This window comes from Melospiza georgiana, chromosome Z, assembly GCF_028018845.1.
Source record: "Melospiza georgiana isolate bMelGeo1 chromosome Z, bMelGeo1.pri, whole genome shotgun sequence".
Lineage (NCBI taxonomy): Eukaryota > Metazoa > Chordata > Aves > Passeriformes > Passerellidae > Melospiza > Melospiza georgiana.
In genome coordinates, this window is record NC_080465.1 from 32,741,349 (window position 1) to 32,760,351 (window position 19,003).

The 19,003-nt window shown below is 36.5% G+C and overlaps 1 protein-coding gene across 4 annotated transcripts in view; it reads right to left on the minus strand.

The window, feature by feature from the left end:
- Positions 1-19,003, minus strand: part of DENND4C (DENN domain containing 4C) — a 70,702-nt gene that overhangs the window by 20,434 nt on the left and 31,265 nt on the right. For all 4 annotated transcript variants that reach the window (XM_058043383.1, XM_058043382.1, XM_058043384.1 and 1 more), the window contains 14 exons: positions 18,466-18,524; positions 16,929-17,073; positions 16,416-16,591; positions 12,748-12,848; positions 9,509-9,727; positions 8,365-8,510; positions 7,215-7,250; positions 6,859-6,989; positions 5,893-6,025; positions 5,262-5,468; positions 4,026-4,154; positions 3,170-3,314; positions 2,690-2,836; positions 356-481 (listed from right to left, as the gene is read on the minus strand). In XM_058043383.1, the coding sequence (XP_057899366.1) occupies positions 356-481; positions 2,690-2,836; positions 3,170-3,314; positions 4,026-4,154; positions 5,262-5,468; positions 5,893-6,025; positions 6,859-6,989; positions 7,215-7,250; positions 8,365-8,510; positions 9,509-9,727; positions 12,748-12,848; positions 16,416-16,591; positions 16,929-17,073; positions 18,466-18,524 (1,900 nt within the window). The remainder of the gene's footprint in view (positions 1-355; positions 482-2,689; positions 2,837-3,169; positions 3,315-4,025; positions 4,155-5,261; positions 5,469-5,892; positions 6,026-6,858; positions 6,990-7,214; positions 7,251-8,364; positions 8,511-9,508; positions 9,728-12,747; positions 12,849-16,415; positions 16,592-16,928; positions 17,074-18,465; positions 18,525-19,003) is intronic.

The window sequence follows — 19,003 nt, forward strand, 5'->3', positions numbered from 1 at the left end:
TGGGAAGAGTTTGTGAGAAAAAGTAGCACCTTTTATTAGGTCAACAGGTACAGCTAAAAAAATTATCAAGATTTCAAATAGATAAAAGAGGGAAATTGAATGTAAATTACTGCATACCCCAACATTTGTCCATTTTTTCCATCTATATTAAGTTGATCTAATAAAAGGCTATTTCTACCTATACACATTCCACTCCTATAATTTAGGACATAGAAGTAAAATAACTATATGAAATCTACCATATTCTGAGCACTGGAATACTATTAATTCAATACGCTGAGCATCTGTGGTATTCTAATGCATGAAACACATTTATTACCAAAAGCCTTCACCAACATAAACATGCATACTTAACCTCCTATTAAGTCTTCAAGGTTAGAAGAAATATCTTTCTCTACGTGTGTTTCAGTTGCAGGAAGACTATCCTCACCATCTCTCAAGAGTTCATCCTTGGATCTGTAACCCTGGTCTGAATGACCACCTGTTACAAGAAATACAAACACATGCTTCAAGCTCATTCTCCCTTCCTAAATTTGTTTTCAGTATGAAAATAAAAGATCTGAAATTTATTTGTTTCACATGTTATCTCTCCAGAAAAGTTCATGTTAAGGTCTCCAAAATGTCTAATTTGTGGAAAGACCTACTCAACTCAGTGATGATAACACCAGAGATAATTCAGCTATACTAATCCAAATTTACTTTTCTAATTATACTAAATATGAGTTATTTGCCTAGGAGCACTATGGTGACTAACTATTTTCAATGCACTGTATCTGCTCTCCTTCCTTTCCTATTACATTAGCATGAAATGTTTATCTGCTGGGTAGGCTAAATTCTCAAATGCATTAACAAAAGAAATTTAGACAAGCACAGCCATAATTGAGCAAGCTTCTAACAGTGAATTCAGCCCTGGAAAAAACCTGTACTATAAACTGTGCTATATCTTTGCACTGTATGCCAAAGTATAAATTGTAATAGAAAAAAAAGTAAAACTACAAAGATTTTTAAAAAAGTCTGTTCCTCTGCTATACTAGTTAAGCTTGCCAGCTGTAACTCACTAAAAACCCAAAAGTTTACAGTAATCAAAGAAATCTGTCACATGAAAAAATACAGAAAGTCTCTTTTCTCTGTTTTTTTTTTATCTGAAGTGCTGCTGCATGTGCAAAAAGACAAAAATTCTACATGGACACATTTCACAGCAACATGTTAAACTGGATTGTTCATATACTTCAGAGTACCTACTAGCACTCATTACTGCAACAAAAAAGATCAAAGTAAGTTATTGAGTGTGAAAGGTGTTAGGAAGCTCCATAAAATTTGGGTGACAAATACCATTCATCTACCATACATATCACTGCTATTTATTTTACCAACAAATAACAACTATGTTAAAAAGAATTAAAAATTTGAGCAGCCATCAATTAATACATTTGGCTACTATATTAGAAACTTTATATATAGAACATTGAGTTCTGACATTCACAGGTGATTATTTTTTCCTCTGTCAGATTTTCAGTAATGTTAGTATCCCTGCCTTGAGCAGAAGTATCAATACCCCATCAATAAATGGGTGAATTACCTGCAGGAGTAACATTCAAGGGTAGAAATAATGCACACGTGCATCCAAGGCTTCACACCATAAGTCTGCACCCCACACCGTGATAGCCAAGGACAAATGCGGCACCCAAGAGACAGCAAAGAGCAAAAAGCAGAGCAACAAAGAGCAGAGAGAAGGGAAGTTCAGTAATCTAGGCAGACATATCAGATGAAGCACAGAGATCAGACTCAAAGTTCTCTTTGCAGAAGAGCTCAAGATATTAAAAACATGAAGAGTGTGCAAGAATAATTTTGTGCATTAAGTTTTGAAGTACACACAGAAAGGAAGTTTAGTTGAAACTGCACGGGTAGGATGTGATCAGTACTAGAGCAGATAAGAAGAACCATGCATTTTGTCCTGTCATCCCAAATGATTAACTTCCTGTGCACTCTTTTTACTTCAGTTTGTCAGGAGGAGTGCACACTATGTTTAACGTGGAGTTTTCCTCCAGCTTATCACCTGCCTTTCCATTCCCATGGTGTCTCCTGAAAACTGTATGACAAGGTTCTGACAATTTCTGTATTTATTTCAAAGGTTAGCCACTACTATTAAGACACTTGAATACGGTGTTTAAAAGCATAGTTTTACCATAACCTAACATAACATACTAATTCCATGAATGCTAATTAGACCTTTCTGAGATGTTATCAAGGAAGAACATTTTCAAGTGTTACCTTCAAATCACCTCACCAAACATCATTCTTTTCACAGAAAGATTTTACTGACATGGACTACCACTTCTGTGAATAAATGACAGCATGCAAAAATTAAACAGCCTCATATGTCAGAGGCTTCATACCTTTTCTGAAAGTTAACACAAAAAGCAGGGTACGTGAGACCACAGCAAAATATTTCTTTTCATATAACAGTATTTCTGCTATGGTACATTCTGAATTAAAGCATGATGTGAAGTAAAGGAGAAATGTTCAACAATAGTGTGCAACAAAGTGTACTTTTTTATGCAAGTTAACTCCACACTTCTCTACAGCCTCAAGAAGGGAAAGCAGTAGTTGTAAAGGGGAAATCAACAGGAGACTACAAAATTTAGCCTTTTGGGGAACTGTTAGTAGTAAACCCAGCAGAATCTAGTACCTGTGCTAGAGTGATTATCAGCGGAATCAAGCCTGACTAAGTCACTGACGAAGAGGGTGTGCTCCCCACTGTTAGCATCATTAGAACTATCCACGCTACCATGGCTCACCATGTCCCCATCACTTCCACCCGTGGGACTCCGCAGAACTAAAGACATGAACAAGAGCTGGTTAGTAAGAGAGGACTTAATTATTCAGATTTTTAAATAAATCTAACCTCTTCAGACAACAGTAAACACTTCTGCTCACACATATCAAATAAGAGTATGAAATTCTGACAACAGAAATCAAGATAATTAATTCTTCAGTATGCAAAAGACATTCTAATCCTGTTATAAGCATCAAGTTGGCAAATATCAATTTTTATACATTTAAGGACAGATTTTCCACTTTCAAAAGCCACAATGTTAGCTGCAATCCCTCTGAAAGTATGTTATGCCCTTGTTCACCAGAAAAAAATCTATTTCAACTAACTCATTACCTGGTATCACAGGCACTTGTGGGATCTGCATTGATTTCTTCAGGCACTGCCTAAACTGCACTGTGCCATGAACTACATTTCGTACCTTTGTCCACAGGAATATGCCACTGCGGTTACCACTAGGCCAAGAAGACTCTAAAACTGCCTGCAGAAAGAGACATTTTGCAATAACAGAAAACAGTATGGAAGTTACATTAAAAAATCACAGTACGGTGAGAAGCTTCACCCCTGCCACCAATAAAAAAAGCATTTAATGCCAACCATGTGAAGTAGGACAAAAACCTAAATTTTTATGAGCTCTTCCCTTTTATTCCACAGGTCAGTACAAAATAGTTGAGTATAACCAGACAATGGATCAAAATTACTTTAATTAAACAAGGTGGGTTTTGTTCTTATATTTTGATAGTAACAGAAGACCATAGTAACATCTCCTTTCTTTTTCCTTTAAATAGTTTACCATGAAGTGTCATCAGGAACTTGGAAGCAAGGAAAGAGAGGGAGGCTACTTCAAGTTGCCTAATTCCAGCCTTCATCCATTCTGGATCTTGCTATCTTAAAGAATACACCTTAGAATAGATTTATTGGATGTGGAAGCACTAGATGGTTCCAAAATTTGCAAATGGAAACAGTGTAAATCTGTATTTCAATAGAATTTTTGGTTAGCCAAACAGCATGGGAATGTAAATTTAACATTGTAGAACCATTTAGTGTAGATTCAGTCATTCTCTAAGCATATCCAAAAGGATGGCTTGACTAACAGAATCAGCAAGTCCAAGTGAAGAGCCGCAAGAAACAACCTTAAAAACATGCTACCGGACATTGGGAGTGACAACTGCAAAAGGCACTGGACCCTTACCTTATTGTAATAACCATAGGTGATGGCATTTGGCTGTATTCCAGCATTTTTCATTTCAAAAAGAACTCTCACAGCCTGAACAGGCTGACCCCACAGTCCACAGAGCTGCATTACTACTCTGTAACAGACCTGACAAGATACAGAAATGTGTAAATGGACTAAAGACAAGAATTTTGAAGTGTCTTAAGCTCTTTCCTGATTTCCAACTTTTACGCATATAAAAAGAAAAACTAAGAACAACTAGTTAGTCCATAACATGCTACAGCCAGAAGAGGGAGCAAAAATTAAAGAGCAAGTCACAGAAACTGAAATGACATCAACAGTCACACTGTTGACCATGTCAATTTTTTTTTTCCACTCAGCTCTGTTGTTTGAGAAATAAAGGAGATAAGGTGCCTGTTGGAGAATTTTGTTCAGACATGGCTTATAGAGTTTTGTTCAGACATGCCATAATCACATACAGCTGGTTAAAAAGTAAAAGGCAGCTGTAAGCAGCAAGTTCTCAAGCTCGTTCCTGTAAACAGCAAAGTTCTCAGGCTTGTTTTTTAATAACAAGTAAATACCTTGTCCTTGGACAGTGATGGGAAAGCAGAGTGACAAACATGGAGGCCTTGAGAACAGTCAATAACAGGATGAGAAAAACAAGTTTTGGTCTCAATAAGAAACCACAGGTATTGAAAACAAAAGGAGGGGTTGGTGTGTAATCTGTAGCCAATATGTATGAACTTAATTAACACGATTATGAAAATGTGCATGCTGGATAAATAAATTGGAGTTCGATGCTGATTAATTAAGATGGGTCGGCTCCCTTCGCTTCCTCAGGTGCCCACATGAAAAGCATGACAACTTGCTGCTGTGTGCCAGGGGATACTACTGAATGAATTGTATGCTGCACACAAACCCATCATCCCTTCAGTGCAGTAAGGCTGCAAAGCACTAATTAAAGTGCAATAAAAACCAGGGATATTCAATAACTTCCTTCTGGAAGTCATCTGTGAGAAGACTAGCAACACTGAGTTGGTGTAGACCCAGCATACACTATACTGAGGATAAAAAAGGGACTTAATTTCCAGTTGCTGTAGTTAATTTCCAGTTGATGACTTGAGATGATTTTAAGGTGGCTTTAAACACAGGTCTAACCATAAGTATGCTTAACCTGGTGGTGTCAGCAAAACACACTGTGGTTGCACCTGTCTTCTATTTCACAGTCATGGTAACTTTTTGATTTGCACTTGCCTCATCTAGTGGTTCTACTTCGGTTTTCCTCATTTTAATCAGAACATCATATGCCTGTTGCAGTGCTTTGACCTTGGCATGTGCAACTCTGACATAGGCTGGCAGGCAAATAAACCATAGGCTGTAACTATGACTGAAGAGACACTTAGCCCACTGAGAGGGGCTTACATAATATTTCTTGGCTAATTTATGGGCTGTTTTTATCTCCTGTAAGGGTGAAACAAAACACAAAATCAGATAAAAGACATAAGATCTTGAATCTAAAAATCTAACTTAGATGCTGGCTTCTGAGCATTTAATAAAAATAGACAGACATTCAGCTGAAGATCCCTTTTTACCATTCTCTTATTAAGATGCTCTGCAAACAAACTCTAGCATCAGGATCAATCTTTTTTTCCCACACTAAGCATTAATTTCAATTTAATTTTATATTACTGTCTAAATCTTAAAAATGCATTTGACAATAAACTGTAATCTGAGATGGTAATTTTTTAATCTCTTCTGTTTCTTTTATTTGTAAGTTACAGAGACCAAGTCTCTAACTTATAGTATAAACAGGCGGTGGCAGTTTTACCAAGAAAATTTGTATCTTTCAGTGATCACACAGTGATTACAGTGAGACTCATCTGACCTGTTTTGTCCTCTTTGCCATGAGTGCTGGACTATTTGAAATGCTGTTTCCAGCTGGGTGTCTGCTGAAGGAGAGCTTGAGCTCCTGTGGCCTGTCAAAGAGCTTGAAATCTAGCCGTGGGAAGTTTTTATAGCTATATGGATGATTTAAAAAAAAAAAAAGAAAATAAAAGTTCTTCACATACCTGCTCATAGCAGGAAAGCCATACAAAGACAACTGATATGTGGAAAAATAACAAACATGAGAATAAAGAACCAGGAGAAAAATAAACCAGCAAGATACTTTTAGCCTTATTCACAAATATACTACAAGAAGATGCCTTGGACATTAAGCCGCCAAAGACAATGGAAATAAGAACCAGACTGCTAACCATGTCATGAAGGTCAGGAGAGCACAGATGGTGATTAACAAGGACAACAGCAAAAACCAGAACACTCATGATCCCATGATCAAGAGAGACAGGAAGAAACTAATTGCACCCAGTGTGTCTGAAACTCCACACTTCTTGCACAGGGCTGAAAAAGACTGAATGCAAGAAATCTGAAAAGCGGAGCACATGTTTTGCTTTTTTGGTTCACCATCTGCAGATCAATAGTACTCGGTAGAGTCATAACCCACCCTTCATCATTCCCAACATGGAACAAAGAGCACTGCACTTGCTACAAAATACACACAAATGGTTCAAACAAGAAGAAGGACACTGAATACATGCAGAAAAGTATTACTATAAAGGTGGCAAGAAGTTATTGAAAAATTAATACCATATTCCACATGCCCTCACATATACACACCCAGAACACTGACTTCTAGAGGTTCAGAAATGTACCAGATTCTGGGCAGTTCATATCTTTCAAAGAGTTCTTCTGAATGCTGTCTTAAGGCAAGTCTTGCACCAGAACAGAACATCGGTCCTGCTAACCATCATAGACACCCTAGTTTCACTCTATGTGACTGTCTAACTTGTACCTGTATTTTGGTACTCGGTCCTGTCCATCATCAGCTGGTGGTTCTGGTGGCATTATGAACACTGTGTGTTCACTTTTTTGTGACTCATCAAGCTCAATCAAGCGTGTATCTTCAACAGAATCTACATCAACCTGAAAACAGAGTTTGGACATTAAAGTACAGAGTTTATCTTTGTAACAAAATGTCCTTTACAATGTCAATTATGTTGGAATATGTAAAAATATATATTTAATATACACTGTATTTGTATATAAATTATACTTGTTCTAATTACTCAAATATCAAGTCTACAGCCTTGTATTTGCATTTTTATTTCATGATCAGATATTCCTAAACATTTTCAAGGGCAAAAGTACCTTCTCTCCTTTTTCCGTTCCTTTATCTGGAAAGAGCTGGGAAAAGAAAAAAAAGATTAAGAGTTTCTTCTCAATTCAAAATCAAAATCCTAAATAATTATATTAAACTTGTGCTACTTGCTGAAATATTAAAGAAGAAATGGCAATTTTCCATATAACTATAGAAGCAATTCACCTCTTTTTCAAATACTTCAGTGAAGAACCAGCAGTAATCAGTAATTCAGTAATCAGCATACTTTCAATCTGCTGACATTACCTACTGAATACAAAACCCTTAATCTATCAAAGGAAAACGCTTTCATTTTATTTAGTTGAGAGAAATTCCTGTTTTGCAGCTTTTTCCAATATGACAACCTGCAGTAATAAATTATTAACAAAGTATTCTCTAGATGCATACCCCACATTTAGCAGAGAAAAGGAAAGGCAAATAAACTTTTGTCCATTCACAAATATTAATCTAATTAGAATCAATACTAAATCAAAGACTCACAGTCTATAACAACTTGTTAATTTGAAGGCTCAAAAACTTATTAATATGAAGGCTCTCCCAAAAAGAATCATGTACATATGCCTTAAAAAAATACAATTCTATAACTTGTAACTTTAATATTGTAAACTTGGAATTGCAGAGATGAGGCTATAAACTCCATTACCTACCTAGACCAAAACTATACTGATGTGACTACAATAAAAAAAATAAAAAGAAGAAAAAGGAGCAATCTTTCTCCTAAAACATGCATGTAATGAAAAAACTACATAAACAAGTCCTGACCACATCTGAAACACTAGGCATGTTTAAAGTTGAAATTGTGGGAAAAACTACAATGATGTTTTTGGTCATGGCAGATGACCACTGGTAGCAATTCTACATTAGAGAGAGGAAATGGATGGTATTTTCCTGAAGTGTCAGCTACTGGCAATTCTCACATTATCTTATATACTGAAATCCTACAGGCCTTTAATTAAAATTTTCTCCAACAACACAGGAATTATGATCACACAAGAAGATGAAGAAAGGAAAAAGCAATAACCACCAAGAATTCCAATCCTTTTGAATACTCCCTGCAGAAGTTATGTACCTTCCCAACTAACAGACAGGACAGTAACACAAAGTGAACAGAAGAATATTATGTAGTAGTATATTTTTCACCTTTTCTATGCAGTCATCAAAAAATGCCAAGCCAGTATCCTTGTCACTCACAAAACTGCACTCTTCAATAAAGCGGCTGAATATCTGTGTCTTGGTGAGATGCGTGTAAAACTTTGTATAGGCCCGGTCTCTGCTTTTTAAAAATCCTGGTAATAAAAGGGAACACACAACTAAATACCAGTTAAGGTTCCATAAGAAATTAATACATGAAATGAGTTAATAAACATAAATCACATAAATCAATAATCAATATAAATTACTGAAGAGGCTAATACATAAGTGTTTGCTTTATCAATAACAACTACTTATATCTATTTGCATTTGGAAGATTAAAATTAACAGCATTTTTAATAGCTATTTTTTTTACGTCCTTGGCCACCAGTCACACCCATGTAATCCTTTCTCACTCTGTTTGTTGATTCATTGCACAAAATAAAGATTACCGTGTATAAAAGCATCCAACAGCTAAAACAATACTAAAATAAAAATTATGTTATTCTAAAAAGTGATAGGCTTGATAAAATTGAAAACTCTACAAATGATTACCTAAAAATCTCTTCTCAAATATCTTACCCAGTAATTTTTAAAAAATCAACAACCCCAAAAGAAGAAACAAGACCCAAAACACCACCACAGACAAAACCCCTGTGATATTTTATGTAGCATCTGACTCATGAACAGATCTGAATAGTTAACAGCGATAAGGGAAGTGACATTTGCCAAGTATCATTTATTGCTTGCCATATTTCGGATTTCTGCCCCATTTTCTATTATTTTTCCATTTCTAATGAAAGATCATTACTGATCATTACTGAGTTTTTAGCATTTTTGCATCATAGAGGCTGAGAAATATTTTTTAATTCCCAAGAAATGCCCTTGCAGAATATGCCATGATGAGAGGGAACCATGCTACTAAAAAAAAGCTTTTTCTAATACTGGAGCTAGGGCAAACCTGCAGTCCTATATGTATGTATCTGTGTTCCAATCAACTCTGAATAGCTTAACTTTAGACAACTGCAATTTTAAATATTGCCAAGAACTGTACAACCAAAGGGAACTTTGACCTTTTACAGTTATGCAGCTCTTCAGCTCTGAAGTTGTAACACTGCCAATGCTATCAGCAGCTTGTTTGCCTCACCCTCACCTTGATGATCAAACAATGAATCAGCAGCAGTTGCTTTATTTGAAGGTGCCTGTGTGATTGGCTTGAGGAATGTTCTGTAACCCTTCAAAATAGATGCCATGAAACGGAGAAATGCTTCCTGGATCAACATCTCAAGTTCTATCATCTTCTTATGCCAGGAGAAATCTGCCTCTATAGGAGTCATTTCCACTGCAGAGCCTTCTTGAGTCTTCCTGTGAACTAGCAATGAGCAACACATACAAGCCTTTAATAAAGATTCAGTGCATTAAAAATTTGTTTCTATTTGCCCATGTTCATAAGTGATAAGCACTAGAAATCCCATGATTATTTTCCAGTTGAATGGGTTGACATTAAAGGTTACCTCAAAAGTGTATTTTCCTAACACATGTAGCAGTCTGTGACACAAAACAAGGATGTCAGCTCAATTAATGTTACTTCATACTCAACTGAATATAGTCTTTAAATATAAACACAAAGCACCATGTGTGGTAGTTTTTTACACTCCCTGCCCCAGCCAAGCTCCTTTTGGGCTGCTTTACAACCTCCAGTTTCCTCAGGCATTCTCTCTAGGCCTTGGCAGTTCAGGTCCCCTTCAGCTCACCAGAAACATTGGCTGTTCTTAGGAACTGCTGCTGCTTAAAAAACAGTTCTTACCTAATGGATAGTCTTGGAACACTATTTGACTGAATCATAGCTTAAACAGATAATTATTATAATAATTATTTTTATTATTACTACTACTACTGGACTTTTTAGGAAAATTCCAGTAGTTTTCAGTCCACAGGATGAAGACTGACAGATGACTGAAGATATTAATTTTGTGACACTATGAAGATTAGTCCTAAGCCAGGTCCTCTTAGCTCTCCTGGGCAGCCGTGACTGCACCAGCACCTAATTCTCAGTGGGACCTCTCTGAGCCCACCAGCTCTCTAGTTTGCCACGCCATACTCTAAGGACCATGGCTTAAACCTGCTGACAGGGTCTAGGCTATCCCCTCCAGTACTGGGTACCCAATCCTCAAAGCTCAACCTGTCACCCCTCGAGTGTTGTCAAGGGATGGGATTACCTCACTGAACTCAAAGTGAATTTTCAACAAGTACATATACATTTGCATGCAATTCTTTGGGTCTGTGTGCATGTGCGTGTCAATGGATTTAAACACACAATGGCAAGTATAGTGTCAATATTTCCATCTCAGATCTGTAATGAAGTTACTGTGGTGCTTACAGTAAATCTTAAATCACTTTGTAAATGTTATATCAGTCAAGGACTAAGTGGTGCTAAATCCTTTAGACAAACCTGGGGCTTAGTTTGGATTTGGCCCCTTGGTCTAAGGCTGACTTTGGATTCAGTTGCACCTAGGCTCCATCAGGAATTCAGAAAGCAAGTGGGTCCTCTCTGACTCTTGAGGACCTCTTTACTCTACAGAAGTGCCTCCCCTAGCTGTTTATACCCTTGCACTTTTGCATTTCCAGACTTTGTTAAAATCATTCCACCTTGATTCTAATCTGATTTTTCTTTCGTTTGTCGTCAGTGATAGAGTGAATCTTGCTACTGAACTTTGTTGTGCTCTTGCAAATTCATATTAAGCCTGCTTTTGCCAATAGCTTTGTCGCTGATTCTTTAAGTGACCTAAACCGCTCATTTATTACACCATGTTTTTCCTGTTCTGAAGAATACACATCTAAAGCTACTTTTCTAACATCAATCCTAACATTTTAGTGCACCAAATGGTGAAAATAAGTAAGTGACATCTAGAGTTTACTCTTGCATTCTTAAAAAACCAGCAGCAGGTATTGCTGAACATAACAGTTCCACACTTATAACAAAAATATCAGTTATAATAATAAAATATCTCTACATAAATATAAATAAATATTACAACACAGCTATTATAATATTGCCAAAATAGAAAAAAATATTTAACAGAGATCACTGGTTGTGCTCAAGACAGAATTAGGAAGTAATTCCTAATGAATGATATGCACTGCTGATAAACGTAAAAGTTAAGATTTTCTAACAGATGAAGTAAAGGCTATTTGAAAAAAAATCATAGAAAACTAAGGCAGGAACCCCTATTTCTTAATTAATATCATTTTTTGCTTCTGTCATTTATGAATTTTCTGTATCTTAGGTACACCTATGAGGTCATTATAGTTTTCTTCCCCACAACAATATAACTTTACATACCCTGAACCATCTTACCTGAAAGAATCTATTTTCAGTTAGAAAGAAACAATACCTGAAAACTGTTACCAGTTAGAACTTTGCTCTTCTCTGTCAAAGACATCAGACTGAATACAGCCAGTCGTTATTTTTCTTTTGACAAAACCATTTGCCAAAAATTAGCTACTCTATTATTGTGGTAGAAAAGTCATTATCTAAGCTATTCACAAGCACTGGACCCAGGCAACTACCATCCCATCAGCCTCCCTTCTGTGCCTGGGAAGCTCATGGAATAGATCATCCTAGAAGCTATGCTAAGGCACAGGGAGAACAGGGAGGTGACTTGAGACAATAGCACAGCTTCACCAAGAGCAAGTCCTGCCTGCCCAACCCAGTGACCCTCTGTGATGGAGTGGCTACATCAGTGGGCAACGGAAGGGCTAGAGATCTCTAGAACTGTGTAAAGCCTTTGACATAGACCCCCACAACATCTTCTCTCTAAACTGGAGACAGATGGATTTGACAGGTGGACTGCTAGATAGATAAGAAATTGGTTAGTCCCACCCTGAGGTTAGTGGTGAATGGTTTAGATCCCTGATGGACATCAGTGGCGTCCCTCAGGCGTCCACATCAGGGTCTGTGTTGTTTATTATCAATAACACAGACAAAGGGATCGAGTGCACCCGCAGCAAGTCTGAAGACGACATCAAGCTGAGTGATGCTGTTGACATGCCTGAGGAATGGGATGCCATCCAGAGGGACTTGAACAAACTCAGGAACTGAGCCCATGGAAATCTCGTAAGTTTTAACAAGACCAAGTGCAAGATGATGCACCCTGAGGTAGGGAAACCCACAGTACCAGCACAGGCTGGGGGATGAACAGATCTCTGCCAAGGACCTGCGGGTGCTGCTGGATGAGAGGCTGGACATGACCATGACTAAAGAACAAAAAAAGAGATTCAATTCTAAGAATTCATATTTAAAGAGTCTAACAAAAAAATCACACTGCATGTGATAGGAGGAAATCATTACATTTATATACTACTCAGAAGTTCTTATTGCATCTATTTCACCTGCTGCAAGCTGTTGGTGCAGTTTCTTTAAGGTGCTGAGAAGACTTTTACATGGCTTTTTAGGGAACTGCTTCCAGTTGGTGTTCTTCTTATCATCTGATCTAAAGCACAGGAGAGATAAAAAAGGACATATAAAATAGAGAGAAAATAGAAAAGAATAATGTGAACAGCTTTAAGTTGCTTCATTTACAGAAGATGGTACCTTAAAATTATTTTGAAATCTTGTCACTGTACCTATTTGTTAAAAATAAAAATTGGGACTTACATAACACAGAATTTTATTTATTCAGATACACAACAGTATAAAGTGAGTAATGAGTAGAGTTTCCTCCAGTCTGCAAGGAGATCTGCCTTCAGATTAATTTAGACTCTGTAGACCATTTCTCTTTCAGATTTTTTATCAGCCTTGCCAATATTATTGAAGCACATTCTTCTGTATGTGATTATTATACAAAGTCTATTTCTAGACTATGCCAGTCCATAAATCGGCCACACTACTGCTCCTTCAAATAAAGGCAGTTCTGAGTACAACATGTTACTGAAAGAAGCCAGATCAGTCTGACAACTTGATGATCATACGGAACTTTGCTATATGTCTATGGCAACCCAGTTCCATCTTCACAGTCTAACAGGTACTAGAAAGACTGGGAATTCAGTTCACAGCTGGAAAATTATGTGCTTGATTAAGCATTGGGGTAAATTGCTTAAAGGGTTGCTCATCTACTTTATGGACAACAACAGATAAAATATAAATAAAATTAAGGGAATAAATCCCAAGAACTCCTATGCCTCTTTCTGGAAGGTAGAAGATGGGAGAGAATTGCTGTTACAGAGAATATAACAAACGTCTTTGCCCTGAAACCTAACCACTTATTACTACCCAAGCTGATACTGGGACTAGTTGTTTTTGCACTTTGCGTCTGTGAAATACTTGTTCCATTATTATTTGCTTTAGTGGCATGAACAGAAATATCTTAGAAAGGAAGCCAAAGTTCATGTAGTTGAAGAAAAAATTTCATCCTTTTGGATGCCTTTGCCCATTCTTCCCCCACAATAATGGCATGCCTATAAACAATACAAGTAGTACCATTCCAAAAGTGACAGGAAAAAAGTCTTGCCTAGAAAATAAAACAAACTTTCAAATCTTTGCCCTAAAAAGGCTAGCTAACATTGAAGGCTCATTAAGTATCACAGAGAGAGTTAAAAAAATTAAAAATAATAAGGAAGATGCTGAATGAATAAAAGATATTTTTACTTATTTTTAAATTACTTTATTTTATTTTAGATATTTAGGTATTTTATTTATTATTTATTTTGACTAAAAGGTATTTAGTATTTTTTGGTACAGCTTAAGAAAGCAGCATACTTGCTCTGGAAATTGATTTTTCTATTAAGCAGTCTTTCCAAGTCAGCAACAGTGCTATTAAATGCTTTTACACCTAAACAAGCAAACAAATAAATCAAGCACTACTGCATTGCCATAGAACTAAAAAGGGCAGAAACTGATGTGGATAAAATCAAACGAAAAAAAATCTTTATTCAGTAACAACACATTATTTTCATAATTCTATACTATTTTCAACAAAAAGTGCTTTATGGAGATTTGGGCTTACTTACACACCTCAAAAACTGAAAGATACATTCATTGCCAGGTTAAAAATGCCTTATAATGCAGCTACCAATACCTCACATTTACCAAAGTCAAAAGTTACAGATGCCAAACTCCTCTAGAAGTCAAATATCTATAGATGGGCAGCAAAACCAGAAGAGATAAATTCACTACTGAAAGAGAAATGGGCTTATAAGACAGTAAAAGAAAGGGTGGGAAAGCCTTTCCAGCTGACTGCCTCATAAGAGGTCAGCCATTAGTAGATTTTTAGTTCAACAACCAATCCAAGTAATGTTGGTACTTGGTCTTTCTAACAGTCCTAAAGTATCTTGATATCCCTAACTCCCTGCAAATTTTCCTGGTTTCATCTCTATTTTTCTGCCACACAACCCTCAAATTCCATTCTACTTATGAACAAAAATACTGAGGTATTTTTCCCTGCAAGTATCTTCCAATGATTAAGTTATCTGTCATGACTTTATTCAATACATTCTTCTTTCACACTACCTACAATTATTCTCTTGGTGGCATAATACTTTGTTATAAACTGATGAAAAATTATTTTTGAAGTGTTTTTCATGGAGAGTTAGGGGAAGGAGAAAAAAACACCAGACAGAAAAAACAAACACAATTTGTTTCATTGTTTACCATTTCCTGTGGTGCTACTAACAAAAAAATGAATGTCAGTAATGTAAAGGAAACATTGGCATCAGTAGAGGAAGGGTCCTTCTGAGACAGTAAAAATCCAGTAAGCATTTCACTGTTCCACTGGTCAAATTACTAACTCTAACTCAAGTGAGTAAAAAAAAGGTCAAGAGTTAAAAAATTACATGGTAAGTAAAACGAAATTTGCACAAAGATGTGCACTTGAATTAGTGATGATCACCCTAATCTTGAAGTAGCTTATATCCATCTTTCTATTTATGTTCTAGCTAAAAATGGAAAAGTAGTTACTAATATTGAAAAAAACAATTTTTCCTTTCTGTTATTTGTACTCACATTATAGAAACCCAGAAGAATTATTCTGGATTAGCTTCTCCTCAAGAAGGTGCAAAGAAACTGTTCAAAGAACACTTCAATTTAAGAAAAGTACTATATTACAATACAATAATTAAGTTAAAATACTTTTGAATTAATGTAGTGAGACACCAAATTTTGCTTGATTGGTCTCACAAAAAACATGGTCCTTGTAACTTCAGAAAAATTTCCTTATGAACACTAATATAAAGTAGCCCAAGTTCAAGATAGTGTCAAGAATTATTATGAAAGATTTGGAAGCATTCATATTCATCTAGGTTGCTTTAAGATGATCAGGTCTGACCACCTAAATAACACTGTCATGACTACCACAAAACCATGTCCATCACTAAAACAAGCAATGCATCTATATGTCTTTTAAATACCCTCTAGGGCTAGTGATTCAGCCATTTCTCTGAGCAGTCAATTCCAATGCCTGACCACAAGTGAACAAAGTTTTCCTACTATCTAATCTAAAGCTCCTGTGGTGCAACTTGAGGCCATTTCCTTTAGTCTTGCTGCTTGTTACCTGGCACAAGAGACTGACCTCCACCTGGCTACAGCCTCCCTTCAGGCAGTTGTAGGGAGTGATAAGGTCTTCCTCAGGATCCTTTTCTACACACCACACAACCCCAGATCCCTCATCTGCTCCTCACACTGCTTGTGTTTCAGACCCTTCACCACCTTCTCTGGATATGCTCCAACACCTCAGTGTCCTTCTTGTGAAGTGCTCAGAACAGAACACAGCATTTGAGATATGGCCTCAGCAGCACCCAGTACAGGGGGAAAGTCCTTTCCCTAGTTACTTACCATTGTTACTGCATTTATAGCAAGATCACACTTCCTATAAATATGTGATGCAGAAGTGTTGATCCTTGACTTACTAAGTTGTAATTTACTTATAGCTTTAGAAATGAGAGAAAAAACAGGGACAGTAAGAAACAAACCATGTTGGATCAAACAGCGTTTAACAATTTTTTCTCCTGAGCACTTCAGCAATCTCTTCATCTACAGAAAAATGTAAAATCTCCATAGAACTTACATGTAGACCATGTTTGTGTCTAAGTCAACGCACACAATATCCTGTGGTGGATCGTACAGATCAAAGTATCGTGAATCAACTCCAACAATAAATGGAAGAGGTGCACTGAGTACGGTGGCCAGAGACAAAGGACAGAGGGGGATATACGGACATTGCCACTGAAATGGAAATATCATCTGAAGGAAAAATTAAATTAAATAAATGCATTAAAAAAAGACAACAGATACTGCACAAGAAAAAACAAGAAGTTACTTGCAGCACATTGAAATGGAATTACTAAAAGCTTTATAACACTATCAGAAAAAGGTCCCCAAGTTTGTTACTTTAATACATTATAACTCTCAGTTAGCTATGCAAAAATCATGATCTCTAAGAGTTACTAGATAGAGCAATAGAACTAAATGCTGTTGTTATGACCATTTAGTACATCAGTAATTTTAATTTAAAGCTTTGTTACAACTGTGATATTTAAATCAATTTCTCTTACTGCAGTACAGAACACTTTGTACTTACAGCTACTACAGCTTCAGCCACTCCTGTCAACACAGCCGGTCTAAGGGAATGGAGGAGGATCTTGCCTTCTAGTAATACAAAGAGTAACAGAGTGGCACAGTTTTCTGGTCCAAGATTCATGAGTAGAGTGCTAAAGTTTGCTCCACTAAGGAGTGGATGGGAAAGGAGAAGAAAAGAAAAATATTACAGAGTTTAAAAAAAATTCACTGCTATCAAATTTTCTGACAACTGCCAATGTTTGGGATCAACTAGTTGAATGGTGCTAATACACACCAAACACCTACCTATCTAACTAATAGCTATGACATAATTTTAAGGCTTGTACCACCTGAAAGAAACGTAAATTTAAATTCTATTGCTAAAGAAACATACACTAAACCATGATAGTGCTAAATTTGAGTTGTTTACAGCACTCTCTCTCAGACATGCACTTACATCTTGTCGTCACACCAACAAAGCAAAGATAATTGCTAATTCAAACAAATATAACACCAGGAGTTTCATATGATCAGTTATCTCACACAAGAATCACGAACTAGAGTATCCATTTGATCTTAGAATCACAGCATCAAATTCCTGTGTGAGTCAAAATTAATCCATCATTCTCTTGGAGACATACTTTTATTTTCTGTGGTTTAGCCTCTAATCCATTTGTTGAGACTGTATGCATTAAGGAATGGCACTGATATCTATGAGTACATGGGTGTAAAATCTGTCCTTAAAAAGGTTCTTACATGTTGTTCAGCGATTTAGTGCCTGGATGCAATTTTTTATCCAAATGCTTGTGTAACAAATATGATTAAAGATGGGATTCTGCATAAAGAATATTATATGATAATGTTATCACCATATGAGGTTATCATCATATAATCACATGATTGTATGATAATGTCAGAATATTATATGATAATGGGTGGAGAGAATAAAAAGGGAGAAGATTTTGGTTTTTAACATGAAGACAAAGATGAACAGAAGTGTTAAAATAAAACCACGTGTCACAATCATAGGGAGGTCTAACCCTGAAGATGCAGGAAGCATCCACAGACACTGCATCAACCTTCAAGCACAAATACTAATTTGGAGGCATACCCTTGAATTCCCAAAATGTTTGCACACTTGTGCAAACATGGATTTCACCTAACGGCTTGATGTTATTGTCTCTCTTGGATCCAAAAAGGAGAAAAAAGCAAGATAGCAGTCTCTATGCTATTAAATTTTGCTTACTACACTGGTTCTGAAAATACAAGATCTTTAAATATGGGTACTTTTCTCTCCTCACAAATGTCTTATTATTGCTTTAGAGTTCCTGCAATAATCTGGCAATTCATCTTTATTTCAGGGTAATTAGTGATCTTATACTTCCACAAGGGGCACGTGTATGTCAAGACAAGACTGCGTAACATTATAAACACATATTGAGCTTCCTGTTTATAATACCTCATGATATTGCACTAATATTTGACTTTCTTCTATGATTGACTCCTGCTTGCCTCTGATTTTTTCAAGTAGCATACATTTAAAGCATTAATAATGATACCTTAATGGCAATGGTGTAGAAACTGGCTGTGACAATATTAATGCATCATGGGCAGAAAGCTGAAACACATAAAGTAATATGTGATTGACAAGAACAACCCCAAAGTTAATACAGTATAACATTCCAATATAAATATATATCAATAGTCTCATAAACTGCCTGGCATACAGACACAGTGACTTTGGGACTCGGGTTCACTAAGTGAACAGAGCTCGTATTAGTCACCGAAAGAATTCTGAGAATTACAGGAAATCGTCTGTGACTCAGTGTTGAGCATGTAACTGCTGCTGGGTGACTAAACAGAGAAGCACAAGAGACAGCACCCCAGGGGACTAACCTCTGCCCCACAGCAGTGGGTGGACAAATGAGGGGAAGTCAGAAAACAACTGAGGTAACGCAAATGGTGCCTATAAAATGAAAGCATAATACTTGGCCGATATTTCAAAAGTGCAAGTAGAACACTTTTGCCATCCACACCACCTTAAGTATGAAAGAGTTTGTTTCCTTTGCTAAGTTGTCCTAGGATTTTATCAATGTG